The sequence below is a fragment of the Babylonia areolata genome, chromosome 20 (genome assembly GCF_041734735.1).
Source record: "Babylonia areolata isolate BAREFJ2019XMU chromosome 20, ASM4173473v1, whole genome shotgun sequence".
Lineage (NCBI taxonomy): Eukaryota > Metazoa > Mollusca > Gastropoda > Neogastropoda > Buccinidae > Babylonia > Babylonia areolata.
This window is the reverse complement of record NC_134895.1, coordinates 29,318,904-29,338,073: the sequence shown is the minus strand read 5'-3', so window position 1 is coordinate 29,338,073 and position 19,170 is coordinate 29,318,904. Positions and strand designations below refer to the sequence as shown.

The 19,170-nt window shown below is 43.1% G+C and overlaps 1 protein-coding gene across 1 annotated transcript in view; it reads left to right on the top strand.

Moving 5' to 3' along the window:
* The window catches only part of LOC143295384 (uncharacterized), a 53,386-nt gene that overhangs the window by 10,971 nt on the left and 23,245 nt on the right, over window positions 1-19,170 (top strand). The window contains exons 6-9 of the mRNA XM_076607050.1: window positions 349-493; window positions 1,445-1,616; window positions 1,998-2,247; window positions 4,560-4,736. Coding sequence (XP_076463165.1) covers window positions 349-493; window positions 1,445-1,616; window positions 1,998-2,247; window positions 4,560-4,736 — 744 coding nt within the window. The remainder of the gene's footprint in view (window positions 1-348; window positions 494-1,444; window positions 1,617-1,997; window positions 2,248-4,559; window positions 4,737-19,170) is intronic.

Genomic DNA, 19,170 nt, shown 5'->3' with positions numbered 1-19,170 from the left:
ATGTCAATGGGAACACTTTTAAAATATCAAAATCAGTATATTGATTTAAAATATATTTTTATTTTCACCAGGGAGACAATGTTTTCAGTCAGCGCAAAACAGCGCAAAATCTTATGGGCGAAATTTCCTGAAATTTTGTGGAAGTATCGGCGACTGGACCTTAGACCAAATAGATAAATTTTGGTACCAGTTCAGATCCAGAGAATCATCATTTGGATACAAGGCAAAAATGTACACTTACAGTAGTGTGATATCTCAGAAGTTTCAGTTTTAGTGATGCGTTATTTAAGATCTTGTATCCCCCAACAGGGGTCAAAGGATGACATGTTCATGTTTGTTGTGTGTCAGAGTCGGCCCCAGCCCCGGCTATTGAGTAGACAACGTCAGCGTCGCCTGGAAATGAACAAGGGTGTCCTGACCGACCTGCCATTCATGGCCCTCCTGGACCGTGACCACGTCCACACCTTTGATGGCCTTCACTATGATATCAATGGTCAGTTGATTTTTGTCTCTGTTTCTATCTCTGCCTGTGTGTGTCAGATCGTCTCGTGACAGCGCGTGTGTGTGTTGTTATCTGGCATTCTGAAATATATGATAGTCGTGTCCGACTATGACCATCAGAACAGCAGAAGAGGTAACTGCTGTCCGGACCATCTGGGCTAGAGTTTGATTATAGTGGAGAGTGTCTTGCTCAAGTTACATTTCCTCTCTCTCGGCCAAGAGGGTTGTAGGACAGGCGGCGTCGGGATGGTTCCCAAAGGCCAACTAGCCCCCAAGGCTGCAGCACAAAGAGCCAGTGCAATTTTACTTCCTGGTTTGAGAGTCACAGTCCGTCACAAAAGACTAAGCTGTAAATTATTTCTTATTGTAATGGAGAAGCCATTGATTCTTAAATAGAGGTTAGACATAAACTGAGAATGTTTTCTTACATTTTTTCATTTTTATTTCTTTTTTTGTTTTTGTTTTTTTGTTGTTGTTGTTTTTTGTTGTTTTTTTTACTGATAAATGAAACAATTGAGAGTTAATGAATTGGAAAACTGAAAGAAAGGTCTTAAGCGAAAATTCTTTGAAAAGATGTCGTATGTCCATTGTGTGGAAATGATCCAGAAAACAAAAAATGCAATTACTATTTCAGTGTAGCCTACAATCTATGCAGACAAATGCACACAAAAAAGAAAAAAAAAACAACAGAAAACAACCAACCAACCTGTCATGCAATAAACAAAGTCAACTTCAGTGTTAACAATGTTGGTAAATGTGCTCAGTAATAATAGCGAAACAGCAATTAAGCGTGTAGTTAAATTCATCGCGGAAGCGATGAATATTAGAGAAATGATAAACTTCCGATTTCAATATGATTCCATCAATGGTATTTGTGTGTGTGGTGTGTGTGTGTGTGTGTGTGTATGTGTGTGTGTGTGTGCCCGCCCCTAACCTCCACCAGTCCCAAAGAAGACGCCATGCACGTACCTGTTGTGTACGGATCTGGGGGTGAAGAACCAGTCCCTCCTGCTGAACCAGGGCAGCGCCACCATGGTTCTTAGACAGTCCAGTGTCTCCCTCGCCTGGAAGGGGACTGTACTCATCAATGACAGCACTGTCCCACAGGCCGTCAGGTTCGTTCATGCATGTATGTATGGAGAGAACAGGATGCAATGGAGTGGAATGAAACAGAAAATCCCCAAGAAGTGTCGGACTATATGCTATAGAATTGAACCGTAACAGAACAGATCATGACAAGACAGAGTAGAGCAGAACAGAAAAGAATGTGGGTGTGGGTGGGTGGGTATGTTTCAGATGGGAGGATATGTGTTTGAGTGGGTGGATTGTTTGGATTCTTGGACTCAGAAGGGTATTTTTAATGTGTGTGTGTGTGTGTGAAATCACATATTTATTTATTTATTTAGGGTATGTGATTTAGCGCGCATGCTTGCACACTCTGTCCTACACATCTCTTCACTTACACGCCCTTTAACAGATCATCTGTATACTTTCAGCAAACTCCCAGCCAACCTGACCCATGACCAAGCCAAGGTCAGCTTGTCCAACGGGCAGTTGACAGTCAGCGTGGAGGGTCAGATGCGCATGACCTATGACCAGGAGAGCCAGATCTACGTAATTGAGATGGCTGGACATTTGCATAACCAGAGTGTGGGTTTGCTGGGCACTACCACCCGGGATTCAGGCGATGACTTGCGCCTGCCTTCCGGGCACATTATGGCCAACACCAGCGGTTTCCAGCAAGAGGTGAGATCGAGGGAATACGAAACGTCTAGTTTTGCTTGGTTCAAGTTATTATAGTACATGATGCTTCAAGCTATTTGTTTTCTGTAGTTTCTTTTGACGTTTTCTGTTAGTATATCATACTAGCACAGGATACGAAATACATAATGTCAAACATCAGTTATTGTTTGTTGTTTTTATTTTCGTGTTTTTGCTAGTCGTCCTTAAATTAATGTGGTCTTATGTCATAACATGCTTATTCCTATGATCTTTTTCTCGTATTTTGAAGCCAACAAAATATACATATTTCAGTATGCTATGACTGATGTCAGTTCTGCTTATCATGACGTAATGAGCCGCTGTTCTGCTCATTACATAATTTCATTTGTGGAAAAATTTTTACTTTTTGGCAAAAACTGTACATTTCCAGACCGAAACGAATGTTGATGCTGCTTTGGACAATATGCGATGTACAAAACGTGATTTACGTTAATGATTTTCGGTACACATATTTTGAGTGGGGACTGTGGGGGTGGACTGAGAGTGAATAAGCCGGTCATTTAATGCCAAAATGTATGCATCGGATATCTAATGGGATGGCATCAGACTGATGAGAACTAGAGTTTAAAGGAACAAAGTTGTCAGGTTTTGGGTGGGTCTGTGACTGAAAAGACGAAGTGAGAGATTGGATGGAATAAGTCAAATCAGGAGATCTCAGTTCCTTTTTTTCCCCCCAACAAGCAAAGTTCTCAGTGGACTTTCCTTTCAGTTGTTTGTTTCGTTTTGTTCACACACACACACACACGCACGCGCACATGCACGCACGCTTGCACGCACGCGCGCGCGCGCACTGGCACACTCACACACACACACACACTGTTTCAAACTCAATGACAACAACCAGGAAAAATCTTGATTAAATTGGTATGAAATTATTTTTAAGCCTATGAGTTTTCAGCTGAAGAGGTTCACCAGTCTTTGGGGTTGTCATGCAAAGAATGTGGCGCTTCGTTTTAGTCGGAATACACCCGATGAAAATGTGTCCACACTGAATAAACGTGATTAAAAAAAAAGAAATAGTTCACTTTATATACATTTTTTAAAGCTCCTGAAAACAAAATATCCCAGAGTGGCATTGCTTGATATCTGTATTTATTGACTCTCTACATACGTTTGCCATCCACAACAGCAAGGAATCATTTAGAGAATATATTAACATTTCTTTTGTTTTCAAAACTTTTAGACCCAGATAGTTCTTTTCGTAGCAGAAACAGGCCTTATTAATTTCACTTGACTGAAGTGAACAGCATCAAAATTGGATAATTGTCATAATATTTCATGACAGGAATTTCCTCCGTGCCTCTGCAGTCATTCGTGTATTTTGTAAAGGTGATTAGGGACAGTGCCGTGCCTTGAGGTGCACCAGTAAACGTAGAGTTTTTCAAATGGACATATTGAAAACGGATGGACTGAGAGTTTTATTGAAATGAAAGGTCATTATGCAAAAACTGAACTTAGGATCAACATCTAAACCCAGCAGTTTGAGGGCAAGGAGATGAGGTAGTATTGTGTTAAAAGCGGAAGAGAAGGAGAGTTAAAATGGCATCTTAAATACTTCTGCTTGGTTTGTTCGCAAGCACAAAAGGATCCAGGTGTTGGTCAGTTAAAGATGATAGTGGGGACAGCATAGATTGTAGAGTTTATTTTCAGATGATGGGGACAGAGTGTTCCGAGAGAGATCAGTTGAAAATTTCACAGATGTCAAAGCACATTTTTTCAGTAATCTTCCGCAGATATAATTTGGGCCCATTGCTTTCTTGGCATCAAGTTTCACAGGAAAAAAAAATCAACAACATTTGCATCCAGTAACTTTTGCATCGATAACCAGCGTTTCTACCTTCCATCTTTTCTTGCAGCTGTAACATCACACCATCCAATTCCCCGCCCATATCATTCTTTCCAAACCTACAGAAGTTGATTAGTCTGTTTGAAAAAATCAATAACATGTTCTGGAAAAATCAGCCTGTTTTGTCTGGAAAGAAAACAAATCGGTTAGGCTTACAAAATGTATGAAAGAATATAAAGGAAGGGGAAAGGTGTGTAGTTTGTTTTTAATGTGCCAATGACAGCAAGTTCACAACTGGTATTTATTATGTAAGTGAGCAGACTGCATTTTGTGTGGTACATGGAATAGACTGTGTTGTTGTTGTTTTGTTGTTGTCGGTGTTGCTGTCCAGCTTCGTGTATTGGTTGTCCTCCACACTTCTTAAGAGGTGTGAAAAGATTAAATTTTGCTCGAAGTATATAAAACAATCTGGTGACGGACTGCTTTGCAGTACGAACTTAGCGGACAGGCAGTGTGTAAAAAAGAAAGCGGGCAGCGGGTGTCTTCATCGTCGTCTGACTCGTCCTGTGAGGACCTCAACGCCCAGGTGTGCCGGGATCTGTTTACGAAGGGCGTGTCTTCACCACTGGAATCCTGCTTCTCTGTTGTGGATCCTCAGCATTTCTTGGTGAGATATGGGACCATGATTGTGTTCACTCTCTCTCTCTCTCTCTCTCTCATATAGGCCATTGCCCCTCATGAAAGGGTGTCAAACAAAAACATATGTGAGAAGAAAAAATAAAATAAATAAGCAAGACAAATATCATACGTTGTCATGCAGTATACACTTAACCAAGTAGTACACAGCAGATAAATAACAACACGCCTATTTAACTGAACTCAATAAAGTAATCGTGTCATCAGAAGTGGCACAAGCTTAATAAATGAATTTTACGACGTAAGAGTGGATCGAAGCTTAAACGCTTTGTACAGATAAATTGAGAAATTTCTGATAGTTTGTTCGTGTGTAGATGCCATAAGTAGCGATAATCTAAACTGACTAGGGAACTTAAAAAATTTCAACGGTATGTATTGCATTCTTAAGTCATACATAACAGGACAGGATAGAACAAAGTGCACTTCATTTTCCTTCCCCTTCTTACACAGTGGACATAATAAATCAGACTCATCATGTACTTTATAACGGTGACTATGTTCTGCAATTTCCGAAATACCAAGTCTAAATCTAGTCATTATATACTTTAAATGTTTATCTATATTCATCAATAAATAGGTTTTGACATCGGGTATAGTACAAAAGGTTTTATAGGCATTAAATCTTTCACTGTTGTTAACATGGAAATCCCATTCTTGCCATCTACAAACAATAAGTCTCTTTAAAAGTCCGAAGAAACTCATCAATCCCCTCTACACCTTGATTAAGCCATACATACCCAAATCCAAACATAAACAGTTTACAGCGTATACTTGTAGCCCAGTTTCTTTTGCCACGCGCATCAAGATCAAATAACATTTTATAGGCTTTGTGAGGCAGTCTAGATTCATGCATTCTCAGTAACTTTAACCAATACTTAATGCATTTTATAACTGAATTTATATAGATAGGATATCTGTTTGTTTCCCCATATATCAAATCATTGGGAGTTCGCTCTTCTACGCCTAAGAACTTCTTAAGTGCAAATAAATGTATCTTTTCACACTGAAATGCAGCTTTATCGAGTCCCCATAATTCGGCACCATATTGGACTATTGGTTGAATCTGTGAGTCAAACAGCTTTAAATATATGTTTAAAGAATTACATTTCAGTTTCGATAATTTCTGTAAAATATACAATAAAGCGTTTTTTCCCCTACTGTTAAGATCGCTACAGGCTGCCCCAAAACTCAACTTTGTGGAAAAGTAAATTCCTAAGTATTTATATGCATTAATAACTGGCATTACAACGCCATTATAAAACCATCTTTCCCTGGCAGCTAAATACCCTCCTTTCCTGAATACAACGATATTGCTTTTATTCATGTTTACTTTTAAACGTAGAGCTGAAGCCGCATGATATAAATTGTTAAGCTGTGTTTGTAAACCTATCACAGTTTCGGATAATAAAGCAACATCATCAGCTAATAACAGTATAAATAATTCAAAATAATTAGGCATAAATGTTGCTCCATGTCTACCTTCTCTGATTACTTCTAATGCTATCTCATTAATAAATAAGGAAAACAGAACAGGACTGCAAACATCACCTTGCTTTACACCACGGGTACAATTAATGTAATCTGTTAATCTGGCACCACATCTAATTCTGGCTTTAACATTAGTATACATACTATAGATACAACGAAAAATCTTACCCTTAATACCGCTTTTCAAAAGAATAGGCCATAATAAATTTCTCTCTATGGAATCAAAAGCTTTTTCAAAATCAATAAAGGTCACATACAATTTACGATTAAAAGAAAATTGTTTTTGTATCAGTGCCAATAACGTGAACATGTGATCAACAGTTGAATAACCTCTTTTAAATCCTGCTTGATGTTCACCTGTCAAATTATGTTCATTTATCAGTTCTTGGAGTCTATTATTTATAACTGCACTGTACAACTTGCTACTTACATCACATAATGTTATACCTCTATAATTACCTGGATTATTTATATCACCTTTTTTAAACAAAGGGAGTACAATAGAGTCTGTCCAATTTTCCGGAAAAGTACCTTCATCAAATAAGACGTTAAAAAGCTTTACGAAAAAATCAGCCACTCTATCCCCAGCATATTTTAACATTTCCCCAATTACCCCATCTGGTCCAGCAGCTTTACTATTTTTTAAATTTCTAATAACAAGTAATACCTCTTCTTTTGATATTGGCCGGTTCATGTAATCAATGTCCCCTTCATTATCATCATTGTGGTTTTCATCAATACCATCTTCAGTTATAAAAGATACATCTGCAGATGTCTCTAATTCAAGTAAACTTTTAAAATGCATAAACCAGTCGTCGACTGTTAAATTATTCCTAACCTGTTTCTTTTTAAATGAAATTTTATGTACAGCATCCCAGAATTCTCTTTGATTATTTACCGCACTGATAAGCTTATCCAGTAACAAATCATTGTATTCCTTTTCTTTTCTTTTTATCAAATTTTTATACTCTCTTCTTGCCACGCAATAGGCATCACTATCATCTTTATCTTTGGTCCGATTAAATATCCTTAGCAATTTTTTCACTTTTAACTTGCTAGTTTTACATTCATTGTTGTACCAGTCGCTGTGTTTATCATGCATTGCCAGATTATTTTTTCTTTTCATACATTCCGCATGCACTTTAAGACAGTCATTAAGCATGTTCAAAGCAGCATCACAATCAAAGTCAATCAATTCAATTGCACGATCAAGTAACAGTAGTGTTTCATCAGAGTTCATTGCCTGTGTAAAAGTATATTGTAAATCAGTGTTCCATACAAATTTTTCTATAATATGTTTTTCATCTGGTATGTGCACATGTGTTTCATTTCTTGTGTCTGCAAAACTTAAATACAGTTCAATGGGTTGATGATCCGACTCAATTCTTTCTGATACTATCAATTTACAAGAGGAAAAAACACTGATAAACAAATCCATAGATAACAAAAAATAATCATTAACACTGCTACCTGTGTCTGATATATATGTATACTTACCCTCAGTGTCCCCATTACATATACCATTCATTATACACAAACCAAGTGCAGTACACATACTTAGCAGATATTTGCCATAGTTATTAACAACACAGTCAGCTGATTTTCTACGGCTGCTAATGAATGCTTGACTATTTTTAAATTGATTACAATGGACATCAATGCCATTTAAAAAATCCTGAGAAAGGTTGGAAATTCTACTGTTTAAATCGCCAGACAAAATAACATGTGCATCATTAAACTCAAGCATACAGTCAAAAAGACAGTCTTCAAGTGCGCTTATACCATTTTCAATATCGAAGTAAGTATAATACGGTGAGCCCTCAGGTGGAACATAAGAACACACATATATGACATCTTCCGGTAAACCAAACAATTTTTTATCAATTAGAAACACTAGACTATTAGGAGATTTCATCTTAATTTCTTTAACGTAAGGAATAAATCTGTTTCTGATAAGACATAGTATACCACCTGAGCGCCTTCCCTGTTTGGTAAATTTAACAGCTGGTTTACCAAAGACAGTATAATCGTCAAATGCAATACATCGAAAGTCTTCTATAAAGGTTTCAACCATGCATATGAAATCAAATTCTAACACAAATGATAGAAAATCTTTGTCACTTATTTTGGAGAAAAGTCCATTTACATTCCAGTGCAGGAACGAAAAACAAAGTCCGTGCTCTCTAGAGCCGCCACAGTCATCAACACGTAGCTCTCTGTCACTCACACGCTCTCTTCCTTTTAGCCTCGCTTGTGCACTTTTTTCAACTCGTTCATTCATCATGCCACAAATCACACTGTTCTCACTCTCCTTGTTAACAGTTTCGTTTTGAAATGACCCCTCAGCAAGACTAACAACATCAACTTCTCTCAGTGGTGGATATTTTTGTACTTGGGAAATATGATCAACATCACTTTCTGCATAACCATTACATATAGTTCTCATCACATCTCCACCGGAAACATCATTATAAACAACATCATTACAAACAACAACAGGCTCACCAATCATAACGTTCAGATTGTCAGAATTAAACACATTTCTTTCATCATGATTCACATCGGCCACCCACCCCTGAGCCCTCGTGGATTCAATGTTTACATTGTCAACCGGTTCATAACTCACTGTGCTCTTGTCACTGACCTCGTTCCTGTCCACTGGTTTTGCACAGCTATCTCGTGCACGGTTTTCAGTTGTCACCGGTGTCGAATTGGGCCGGCCACCCCCCTAGTCAGTCCCCCTAAGAGAATCTCCTTCACCAAGCTAGAACTTTTTCCCATCAATAAGGAGATGATCGAAGATCATAGTCGCTCGCTTCCCCTCACTCCTGGCCTTCTTCAGGTGTGGCGACAGCTTCTTCCTCACCTCCCTGACTCGCAGCAAAAAGTCCTCTCCAATGAAGATGTCGCTGCCCTTCAGTTTGGACTTGGCCTTGAGGATTGACTGTTTGTCCTTAAAAAAGGTGCAGCATGCGATGATTCATTCATTCATTCATTCATTCTCTCTCTCTCTCTCTCACACACACACACACACATGGATATGAGGAGAGGGTGAATGGGTAGGGAGGGGAAGGAAAGGTGGGTGATAGAAAAATCTTTAAGGGGGCATTTCTTTGTCCCAGGCAATGCGTTCTCCATGTTGGATCCTCGTCATTTCTTGGTGATGTAATTGAAAACGTTAAGACTAAATGTAAAAATTAGAACGTGTGCATTATTGTACAATGGCTTACACATATGTGTATTTATAATATTCTTCCTTCTACTGAGATCTGTATGACCTAGGGAAAACTCAGATCTCCTGATGAGGTCCTGCTCACGAAGGATGCAAGGAAGGACCCTAGTCAGCTCTTGCACCACGCCATTTGCTGTCTTACTACCAGCATCTCTTGCACCCCATATATATACAGCCTTCCTGCAGAGAATTCTCAGATCCACTCGGCGCGGATGCGGGACAACATTTTGGGGAGCGGTTTCGGTGACTGTAGCCAAAGACTCCCGTTAAGCTGGTTGAGGGCTGCCAGCGGTTAGGATGGCCGACGTTTGCCAACGCCTCTCCCCCTGAAAGGCGATGTTTAATTGGGGTTATAGCTCATGAGAGGGCACCCCGAAAGAATTATGGTTTGAGTGTGCGTGCTAGCAATCTGGGCTAATCAGTATTAAACAATGCATATGCTGGTTTCTAGAATCCGAAAGCATGTCAGGGTAGGTCTTTCTGTATTAAATTTTGTTAAAGGGTGGGACCATAATTTTTTGGGGCGCCCTCACCAGGTAAGTCTCATTTAATCAGTCGTTTTACCATGAGAGGGCGCCACCTCAGGATCATGGTTTGAGATTTGAACCTCTGAAAGGCAGGATTACATCACTTAAATCTCTTAACTCATGATACGTTCTTATCATAGCGTGTATGTATAACCCAGATAACGTCACTAATTTGTTTGTTGTTGTTGGTTTGTTTGTTTGTTTGTTGTTGTTGTTGGTTTGTTTGTTTTTTTGTTTTTGTTTTTTGGATAAGTATCAGACCATTGCATATGGAAAACTGAAAGGAAGGAAATTCAAGTTTTTGACATTGGCGTGGAAGTATGAAACGCGTGTAGTTTTCAGGTGAGCAGATATGACTGCTGCAAAAAGTAGAGCAGAAGCTCAGTAAGCAGATCATTTTGAATGGTGACCACACAACACAAATGACTGGCATGACAAGGACAGAGCAACAACAAAAAAAGTGATACAAATAGAGGTCTACAAGTCAAATCAGACTTAATTTCTATTCATATAGTATGGATTGGTGCCCTAATGAAGGTGAACATTACAATGAAACCAGAAATGACTTGTGGGGAGCTCAAAAGAAGTAAGACTGTTGTGTGTGATACTAGTTCAGTTAACAATCATAACTGATTATTTGAAGACAAAATGAGACAATGAAAAATTGACTATGGTCGTGATGTGAAATTGATGAGGCTGCAGACTGAAAACGAGACAAAGACTGTTGCGGCAGACATACCATGAATGAGTATCGACATGCTTGTGGCGTAAACAGTGTTGATTTTTATTCATGACACATGGGGTTGGTGGCACATTTCAGTGAACACAAGGCCTCCGAACAGTGAAATGAAAGAGATGCGATGGTACATTATTGTACCTGTCATGCCAGTGAGGTGACTGTGTGTGTGTGTGTGTGAGTGAAATCTGATGACCAAATGTTTTAATTTGTCATGTTTGTTTATGAGTTGGATCAACCTGCATATTTCTAATGGATTATATATGTTGTTAAAATGAAACTATTGTAATTGAAAAAGTGCATAAAGCAAAATTATTTTTAGGCGCAATATAAATAAACTTATTATTAATACCTCATGGTGATATTTGGGCCATAATCTAATGACAAATGACTCAATAGTTCATTAAATGGAATCAAGGGTTCAACATCTGACTCACCCACTTAACCGCTTCCCTGCCAGTGTGTGGTTCGTCCGTCGGGATCGACGAGGACCATCTAGTCATCCTGGGGGTGGGTGGATTGGGCTCTGTGGGTGCGCAGATGACTGGTCAGGCCAATCCGCGCCCAGAAGGTTCTGACGCAGTGTGGACAGGGGATGGTGGTGGCTGTCAGGGACTTGCTGGCACTGCTTTTCCTGGCCTGTCTGCGTTGCTCTGCTGCAGCGATTCTGTTGGCCTCACAGGATTTGGCGCCTTTGTGGACAGCTGAACGCCACTTTGGTCTGTCCATTGCATTCAGCTCCCATGTGTCGTGGTTGATGTTGAAGGCCTTCAGAGAAGCTTTCGGAGTGTCTTTGAAGCGCTTCTTTTGGCCTCCATGGGAGCGCTTGCCATGTTGGAGTTTGCCGTACAGCAGTTTCTTGGGGAGCCGGTGGTCTGGCATGCGAACTACATGGCCTGCCCAGCGCAGCTGGGCCTGCATCAAGATGGTGTAGATGCTGGGCAAGTTTGCACGAGTGAGCACCTCTGTGTCAGGGATCTTCTCTTGCCACTTTATGCCGAGAAGTTTTCTGAGGCTGGTGGTGTGGAAGTGGTTCAGCTTTTTGGCATGGCGTTTGTAGACCGTCCATGATTCACATCCATAGAGCAGTGTGGTGAGAACTATGGCCTTGTATACTTTGAGCTTCGTCTCCAGGGTGATGCCTCTCCTGTTCCAAACGTTCTTATGGAGTCTGCCGAAGGCAGCGCTGGCTTTGGCGCGTCTGGCATTCACCTCGTCGTCAATGACAACTGTGCGAGAGAGTGTACTGCCCAGGTATGTGAACTTGTCCACCGCATTTAGTCGTTGCCCGTTGATGAAGATGTTTGGTTCAACGTAAGGCTTCCTGGAGCTGGCTGGTGTATTACCTCAGTCTTCTTTGAGCTGATTTTGAGGCCAAAGTTGTCACAGGCAGCAGAGAACTTGTTGACGCTGTGTTGCATGTCAGCTTCGGAGGCAGCATTGAGAGCGCAGTCATCAGCAAACAGGAAATCGTTGAGGGTGTCTGTCCTCACCTTGGTTTTTGCTTGAAGCCTCCTGAGGTTGAAGAGTGAGCCATCTGTGCGGTACCTGATGCCAATGCCTACGTCAGCGTCTCTGAAGGCATCTGTCAGCATGGCTGAAAACATGAGACTGAACAGGGTGGGGGCAAGAACACACCCTTGCTTGACTCCGTTGGAGACAGGGTATGGTTCTGAAGTCTCTCCGTTGTCTTGGACTCAGGCCAGCATCCCATCGTGTAGTTGCCGTATGATGGTGATGAACTTTCTGGGACATCCGTACTTCGCCATGATTCTCCAAAGGCCATCTCTGCTAACAGTATCGAAGGCCTTGGTCAGATCGACATAGGTGGAATAAAGGTCGGCGTTCTGTTCCTGACACTTCACCTGGAGCTGCCTGGCATCAAACACCATGTCAATAGTCCTGCGTTCTTTCCGGAAGCCACACTGGCTCTCTGGTAGGAGACCTTGCTCAAGGTGCACTATGAGACGGTTGAGTAGCACTCTGGCCAGAGTCTTGCTTGCGATGGACAGCAGAGATATTCCACGATGGTTGTCACAGGCCTGACGATTTCCTTTGCGCTTGTACCATGTATGATGGAAACGTCTTTGAAGTCCTGTGGAACTGCCTCATGCTGCCAGATGAGCTGGAACAGGTAATGAAGGTTCTCAGTCAGCGCCATACCACCTTCTTTGTAGACCTCAGCTGGAATGGAGTCTGAGCCAGGGGCTTTGCCATTGGATAGCAGACGGATAGCTTTCTGGGTCTCCTCCAAAGTTGGAATGGCATCCAACGACTCACTGACTGGCACCTGGGGGAGTTGGTCGATGGCTTCATCATTGATGGTGGAGGGGCGGTTCAGTACACTGTCAGAGTGTTCAGCCCATCTCTCAAGGATCCCGTCCTTGTCAGTGATTAGGGTAGAACCATCAGCACTGAGGAGTGGAGCATATCCGGAGGTGGTGGGACCATAGACTTCTTTCAGGCCGTTATAGAAGTTCTTCATGTCGTTCCTGTCTGCAAAGCCCTGGATCTCATCAGCTTTGTTGTTCAACCAGGAATCCTGCATCTGCCGCAGCTTCAGCTGGATGGTGTTGCGTGCACTCTTGAGTATGTCTTTCTTTGACTGTGACTTGGGATCTTCAATGTGGGCTCTGTAGGCTTGGCGTTTATCTTCTAGCAGCTGCTTGATCTCAGTGCAGCTCTCATCAAACCAGTCTTTGTGCTTCCTGGCAGAAAGCCCCAGGCACTCCATGGCAGTGTTGTACACCGTCTCATGCAGTGCGCCCCATGCTGCCTCCACATTCTGGTTGTCCAGCACGGTGGACTCAAGGCGTTCCTCCAGGGTGTCAGCAAAGCTCTGCTTGATGTTGCCTAGCTCCAGCTTGTTTACATTCAGGCATTTGGGTGCTTTCATGCCCTGAGGCCGTCTCTTGGGCTGGATGCGGAGGTTAAGTTTGGAGACGATAAGGCGGTGGTCTGTCCAGCACTCGGCGCCGCACATGGCCCTAGTGACTCGTACGTCCTGCATGTCCCTCTTCCTGACGATGACAAAGTTGATGAGATGCCAATGCCCAGAGCGAGGATGCATCCATGATGTCCTGTTACGGGTAGGGAGGCAGAAGACGGTGTTTGTGATAAGGTCATACTCGGCACATGTCTGGAGAAGTAGTTGACCATTGCTGTTACAGTTGCCAACCCTATGCTTCCCAGTCACGCCTTCCAAGGAGGTGCTGTCACAGCCAACTCTCACGTTAAAGTCACCAAGAATGATGAGATTGTCTGCGATGGGAACAGTGGTGATGACAGCGTTCAGGTCCTCGTAGAACTTGTCCTTAATCTCATCCAGGTTGGTCATGGTGGGCGCATAGGCACTGATAATGGTGGTAAACTTCTTCCCGTTGCATAAAGGGAGTTTCATCGTCATCAGGCGATCATTCACTCCTTTCGGGGGGCCAGCCAGCTTGCCAACGAGGGTTGTCTTCACTGCAAAGCCAACTCCAGCCTCACGTCTCTCTTCAGGTCCGCGACCACTCCAAAAAAAGGTGTAGCCTGCGCCTCGCTCACACAGTTCGCCTTCTTCTGCCAGTCTGGTCTCACTTAAGGCAGCGATGTCGATGTTGTACCTGGCTAGTTCACTTGCAATGAGTGCTGTGTGTCTCTGTGGTCTGTCCGAGTCCCCTCTGTCGAGAAGCGTACGCACATTCCATGTGGCAATGGTCAATGGGGTGCTCCTTGTTTTCTTCTTTCTTTCCTTTGTGTGTCGACCACTTGAGTAGGGTCCCCGTCAGCCGCAGTATGCTGACTCGGGTGGTGTGGAGCAGACAATGTTTAGGGCACCTTTTCTAGCCCCTTCCTCATGCCATGGAGGTGAGCAGTGCCCACACCTGTCGCTTCGTCGCTCGCCTGTCGCCACAGGGCTTGGGGAAAATGATGGTATGGGATGAAGGATGACTGATGACTTGCGCGATGACTTTATAGTGAGGAGGAGTTGCGCACCGTCGACCTCACTCTCTTGTCCAAGACTGTCTGTATCCAGTGGCAAGACGAGGTCAAGACGACTGGAGATGGAAATGGATGCAGTGGATGACCAGGATGTCCTATGTGCCTCATCCTGCCCTCAGCACTCCACAGTGCTCTGCTGCAACCGCCTTCCTCTCCGTTGAACCATGCAGGTTTCTTCCACAGAGTCCGCCGGATCCAGTCTTCACATGCTTGGGTAGACAAGTGTGACGGGGTGGTAAGGTGGTGTTGGAGAAGGTGAAGACAGGTAGAAGGTGTTAGCAGAAGAGAGCTGCAGCCAGGCAAGGTAGACTCAGGAAGGCAGTGCGCTGGTTTTCTTCTTTTATTCTTTCATTCTTCCAGGCCAGGAGAGTTCTGAATTTGTCTGGCACTCACTCACTCCTTATATTCAGTTCCGCCGAACCGCAAAGCCAGCGCCGTGAAGCGATTCACGAAACCGGCCCTCCGCGAGCCTTGAGGGGCCAAGCTTGTGTTTGTTTGACCAAATTTAGCGGCTTCTGACTTTCGGCTCGGGGAACTAACATAGACATATTATATATCACACAAAACTACAAGAGACGAGCATTTTCTTAAGCTAAACCATTTTCTACAAAAATAATGTAGTTAAAAACTGTAAATAAAAAAAGTCACTGAATGAACGAGGTTTTAACGAGTTCATGTATCATTTTTGTACATTACAACAATTAATACGTCGCGATATGGAATATAATTGTAACAATTAAGTAACTGAATATCCTGAATTTCCAACTATATAAAAATCATCTATAAAATCTGCTTCTAGAGTAAAAATATTTTACATAAAAATTCAAGAGAAAACTCAACGGACAGCCCCCGTGTCGGCACCGCTTGGCGGTGCTTTTGGCACTTGTGATCGACAATGAAATACTTCGTTTAAACCAACTACAACACAACTATACATGTATGATACGAATCAGATTGATAACAGAAATGCAAACATCTGCAAGACACGCTATAAAAATGTCTAGGTATTGTAAAAACGTATTTTGCTCAAATCGGCACTGACGAATTCCAATGGCTTGAAGAAGAGATAGTTTTGTGGCGCCGAAATGCCGTCAGACATTTCGTACCATCGCATGCCTATAACTTAGGTGTACACGGAAAGCAGTACACGAGAAGAAGGCTTAATCCTTTACATTTTAATGCAAATTCTAAATTCCACGGCAGCTATATCGATTTATAGAAAACGAAGGTATTTTATATGTTTCAACTGAGTGGATTTCGAAGATCGCGCCAAAACTCATTCACATAAATATTAGTTTAAAAAAGTTATAGGCTTTCTGGCCAAATGATATCATTACAGTTGAGAAGTATGATCGTTCTGAAGTTCCATAACACAAAACTATAATCTCATCTATAAGGAAGTGTTTATAATTTAACAAATTGATGAAAATCATCATACGGTTCCCTGTAAAGGGAGATAACGTGACCGATTTACAACTTCCTTGGTAACCTTCGGCGAGTCACAAAAATCGTCTGCTAAGCTGGCCCAACGAAGATCGTAGCCAACCCGGCTACATCCCCCCCTACTCTGTTACAACCAGCGTCCTCGCTGGCACTTTTCATGACTACATAAAAGGGGGCCTAAATCATGCACTAATACATCCATTCAAACCAACGAACACACAAAACATTATCTTAAGTGCAAATCCCAAGACACTGAGTTCCAAAAATCGGAAAAATGCAAAATCCATTAAAATCTCAAACAATAATCAGTAACCCTCGAGGAACGTTATCTTGAGCGTGAACCCTCAGAGTCAGATTTTCACAAAATGTATAACCCACGTCAGGGCAAAACGGTTTGCCCACACTGAATTCTTAAAGGGGCATCATTTTAAATGTAGCCCTTAAAGTTCAGTATGTGTTTAAAATGCACACGGCAATCCAGTGGGTAGACTCTAGTCAAATGCTCTTGAGGGGCGTTATTTAAAATGCAAACCCCCAAAGCCAAAACCAGTACAGGTTATAAGGGGAGGTGTTGTATTAACAGTGTTCCCAATATAACAAAATAAGTCCCAACAATGTTAATTGTCTGAAATGTATATCGGCATGTTATACACTGACTGTGGGAAAATAGTTGTATAAACACATAATTCCTTTTCATCAGCTTCACATCCGTATTGACTAGAGAGAACCTGAAACAAAATTCCTCAAGATGAAGTACCTGAAGCGCGGGCCCAACGAAGACTAGAAAGGAGTTGTCATTTTTTAACAAACGTTTCCTCTGAGTCATTTTTTCTCTGTCTCTCTCTTCTTTTTGACCAACTCATTAGCACCAATAAAACATATTTGCAATTCAGTGGACAATTTCAACAATACAATTTGATGCAATTATCAACCAAAAATGAGTGAGCATTCAACAGCTTTGCTTGGGGGGAAAATCAATCTTTGATCAAACAAAATGAGTGAGCATTCAACAGCTTTGCTTGGGGGGAAAAGTCAATCTTTGAAAAATTTCAACTGCTCAATGACAAAAAACAAACAAAAAAAACAAGAGAACAATCAGTCCCACACATTGTCCATCATTAACCTATCTTGTCTCCTCAAATTTCAAGTGAGACAGCAACTAAGCAAAGTCACTGACCAACGTAAGGAACACCAGATGTGTACCATGTTACTGGCTTCGTCGTCAGGCGTAGAGATCGCCTAGGGGTGGGAGCTGGTGGTAGTGGAGGCGGCTCTGGTGCTGCCTGCAGGGCTGATGTCCTGGGCCCTGGCATGGGACTGAACAGGCACACCCCACTGTCAGTGTCAGTGTCAGTATCAGAGTCTGACACTTTGTTGACATGGCAGGACCGTTGGGACAGGTCAGTCGGCGTGACAGCAGGTGGTGGTCGTTGGCTGCCTCTCAGCTGTGTGAGGTTGAGTACAGGTGAAGGTGACACCTGTGGGATCACAGCATCAGGTGTGGTGCTGTGGCGCTTCCGTCTGCGTCGGCGTCTCCTGCGTCGCTGGTTTGGAGCTGGAGCAGCTGGCAATGACCCAGATTGCCCAGTGTGTTTGGTGACAACACACTGGTTGTTGACTGCCATTGGAGTCTGGTGGTCAGCTTTCTGTCGCCTGGCCTTCTTCATATAGCGCTGCTTGTGCCGACACTGGTCTTCAGTGTGGCCGGACCGCTGACACCAGACACAGTGTGGAGGGTCTGGGGCCCGGTCAGCAGCACAGCGGCGAGGATGATGTGCTGGTCCTGGAGGATGTGGGCGGTGTGCTGGCATGGGGAACTGCTGCTGCTGTTGTCGCAAACTGTTGACTTCAGCCGTCAATGTAGCCAGCTGGGCCTGTAGGCAGGCAACAGTGGCGTTGTGACTGTCGTCAGCGTCGCTGTCCTCCCTCAGCCATCGCTGGGCCTCCTTCTTCGCCGCCTCGAAGGTGGTGTCAGGGTGGTCTCTGATGAAGCGCCTGACATCGCGCCTGAGTGCAGCTGGCTGAAGACCTCTGGCGAAGGCGTCGCGGAGAATGGTCGCTGGCACCTGCATCATCCCATCTTCAGCCTTGTTGACCTTGGTCCAGAGGTACCGAAGATGGGACGCGTACACTGTAATCGTCTCCTTGGACTGCTGCTGCCTAGTGAAGAAGGCAGTGGCAAGGTCTGTGGTGTCACGCTGCTCTCCCCAGTTCTCCTCGAGTAGTGTTAGGATTTTGGCTGGCGTGCCCACTTCTGTCGCCGGCAGCCTGACAATCTGCTGGCGAGCTCTGCCTGCAAGGGCTGAGATCAGCCAGAGAGAGGCTGTCGCGTCATCCAGGGGCTGCAGATGGAGGATCATACGGGCCTCCCAGATGAAGTCATCAACTTCCCTGCCGGTTTCCTCACCAGAGAATGTCGGGAGTTTGGGCAGGAAGTCGGATTGGGCCATGTTGATGGGCGACGTTACTCAGTCTGCGTGGACTTGAAGTACCTGCTGCACTCTCTTCTCTCTGTCTTCTCCTAATCCTGCTCGCAAGCGCCAGTTGTGACGGGGTGGTAAGGTGGTGTTGGAGAAGGTGAAGACAGGTAGAAGGTGTTAGCAGAAGAGAGCTGCAGCCAGGCAAGGTAGACTCGGGAAGGCAGTGCGCTGGTTTTCTTCTTTTATTCTTTCATTCTTCCAGGCCAGGAGAGTTCTGAATTTGTCTGGCACTCACTCACTCCTTATATTCAGTTCCGCCGAACCGCAAAGCCAGCGCCGTGAAGCGATTCACGAAACCGGCCCTCCGCGAGCCTTGAGGGGCCAAGCTTGTGTTTGTTTGACCAAATTTAGCGGCTTCTGACTTTCGGCTCGGGGAACTAACATAGACATATTATATATCACACAAAACTACAAGAGACGAGCATTTTCTTAAGCTAAACCATTTTCTACAAAAATAATGTAGTTAAAAACTGTAAATAAAAAAAGTCACTGAATGAACGAGGTTTTAACGAGTT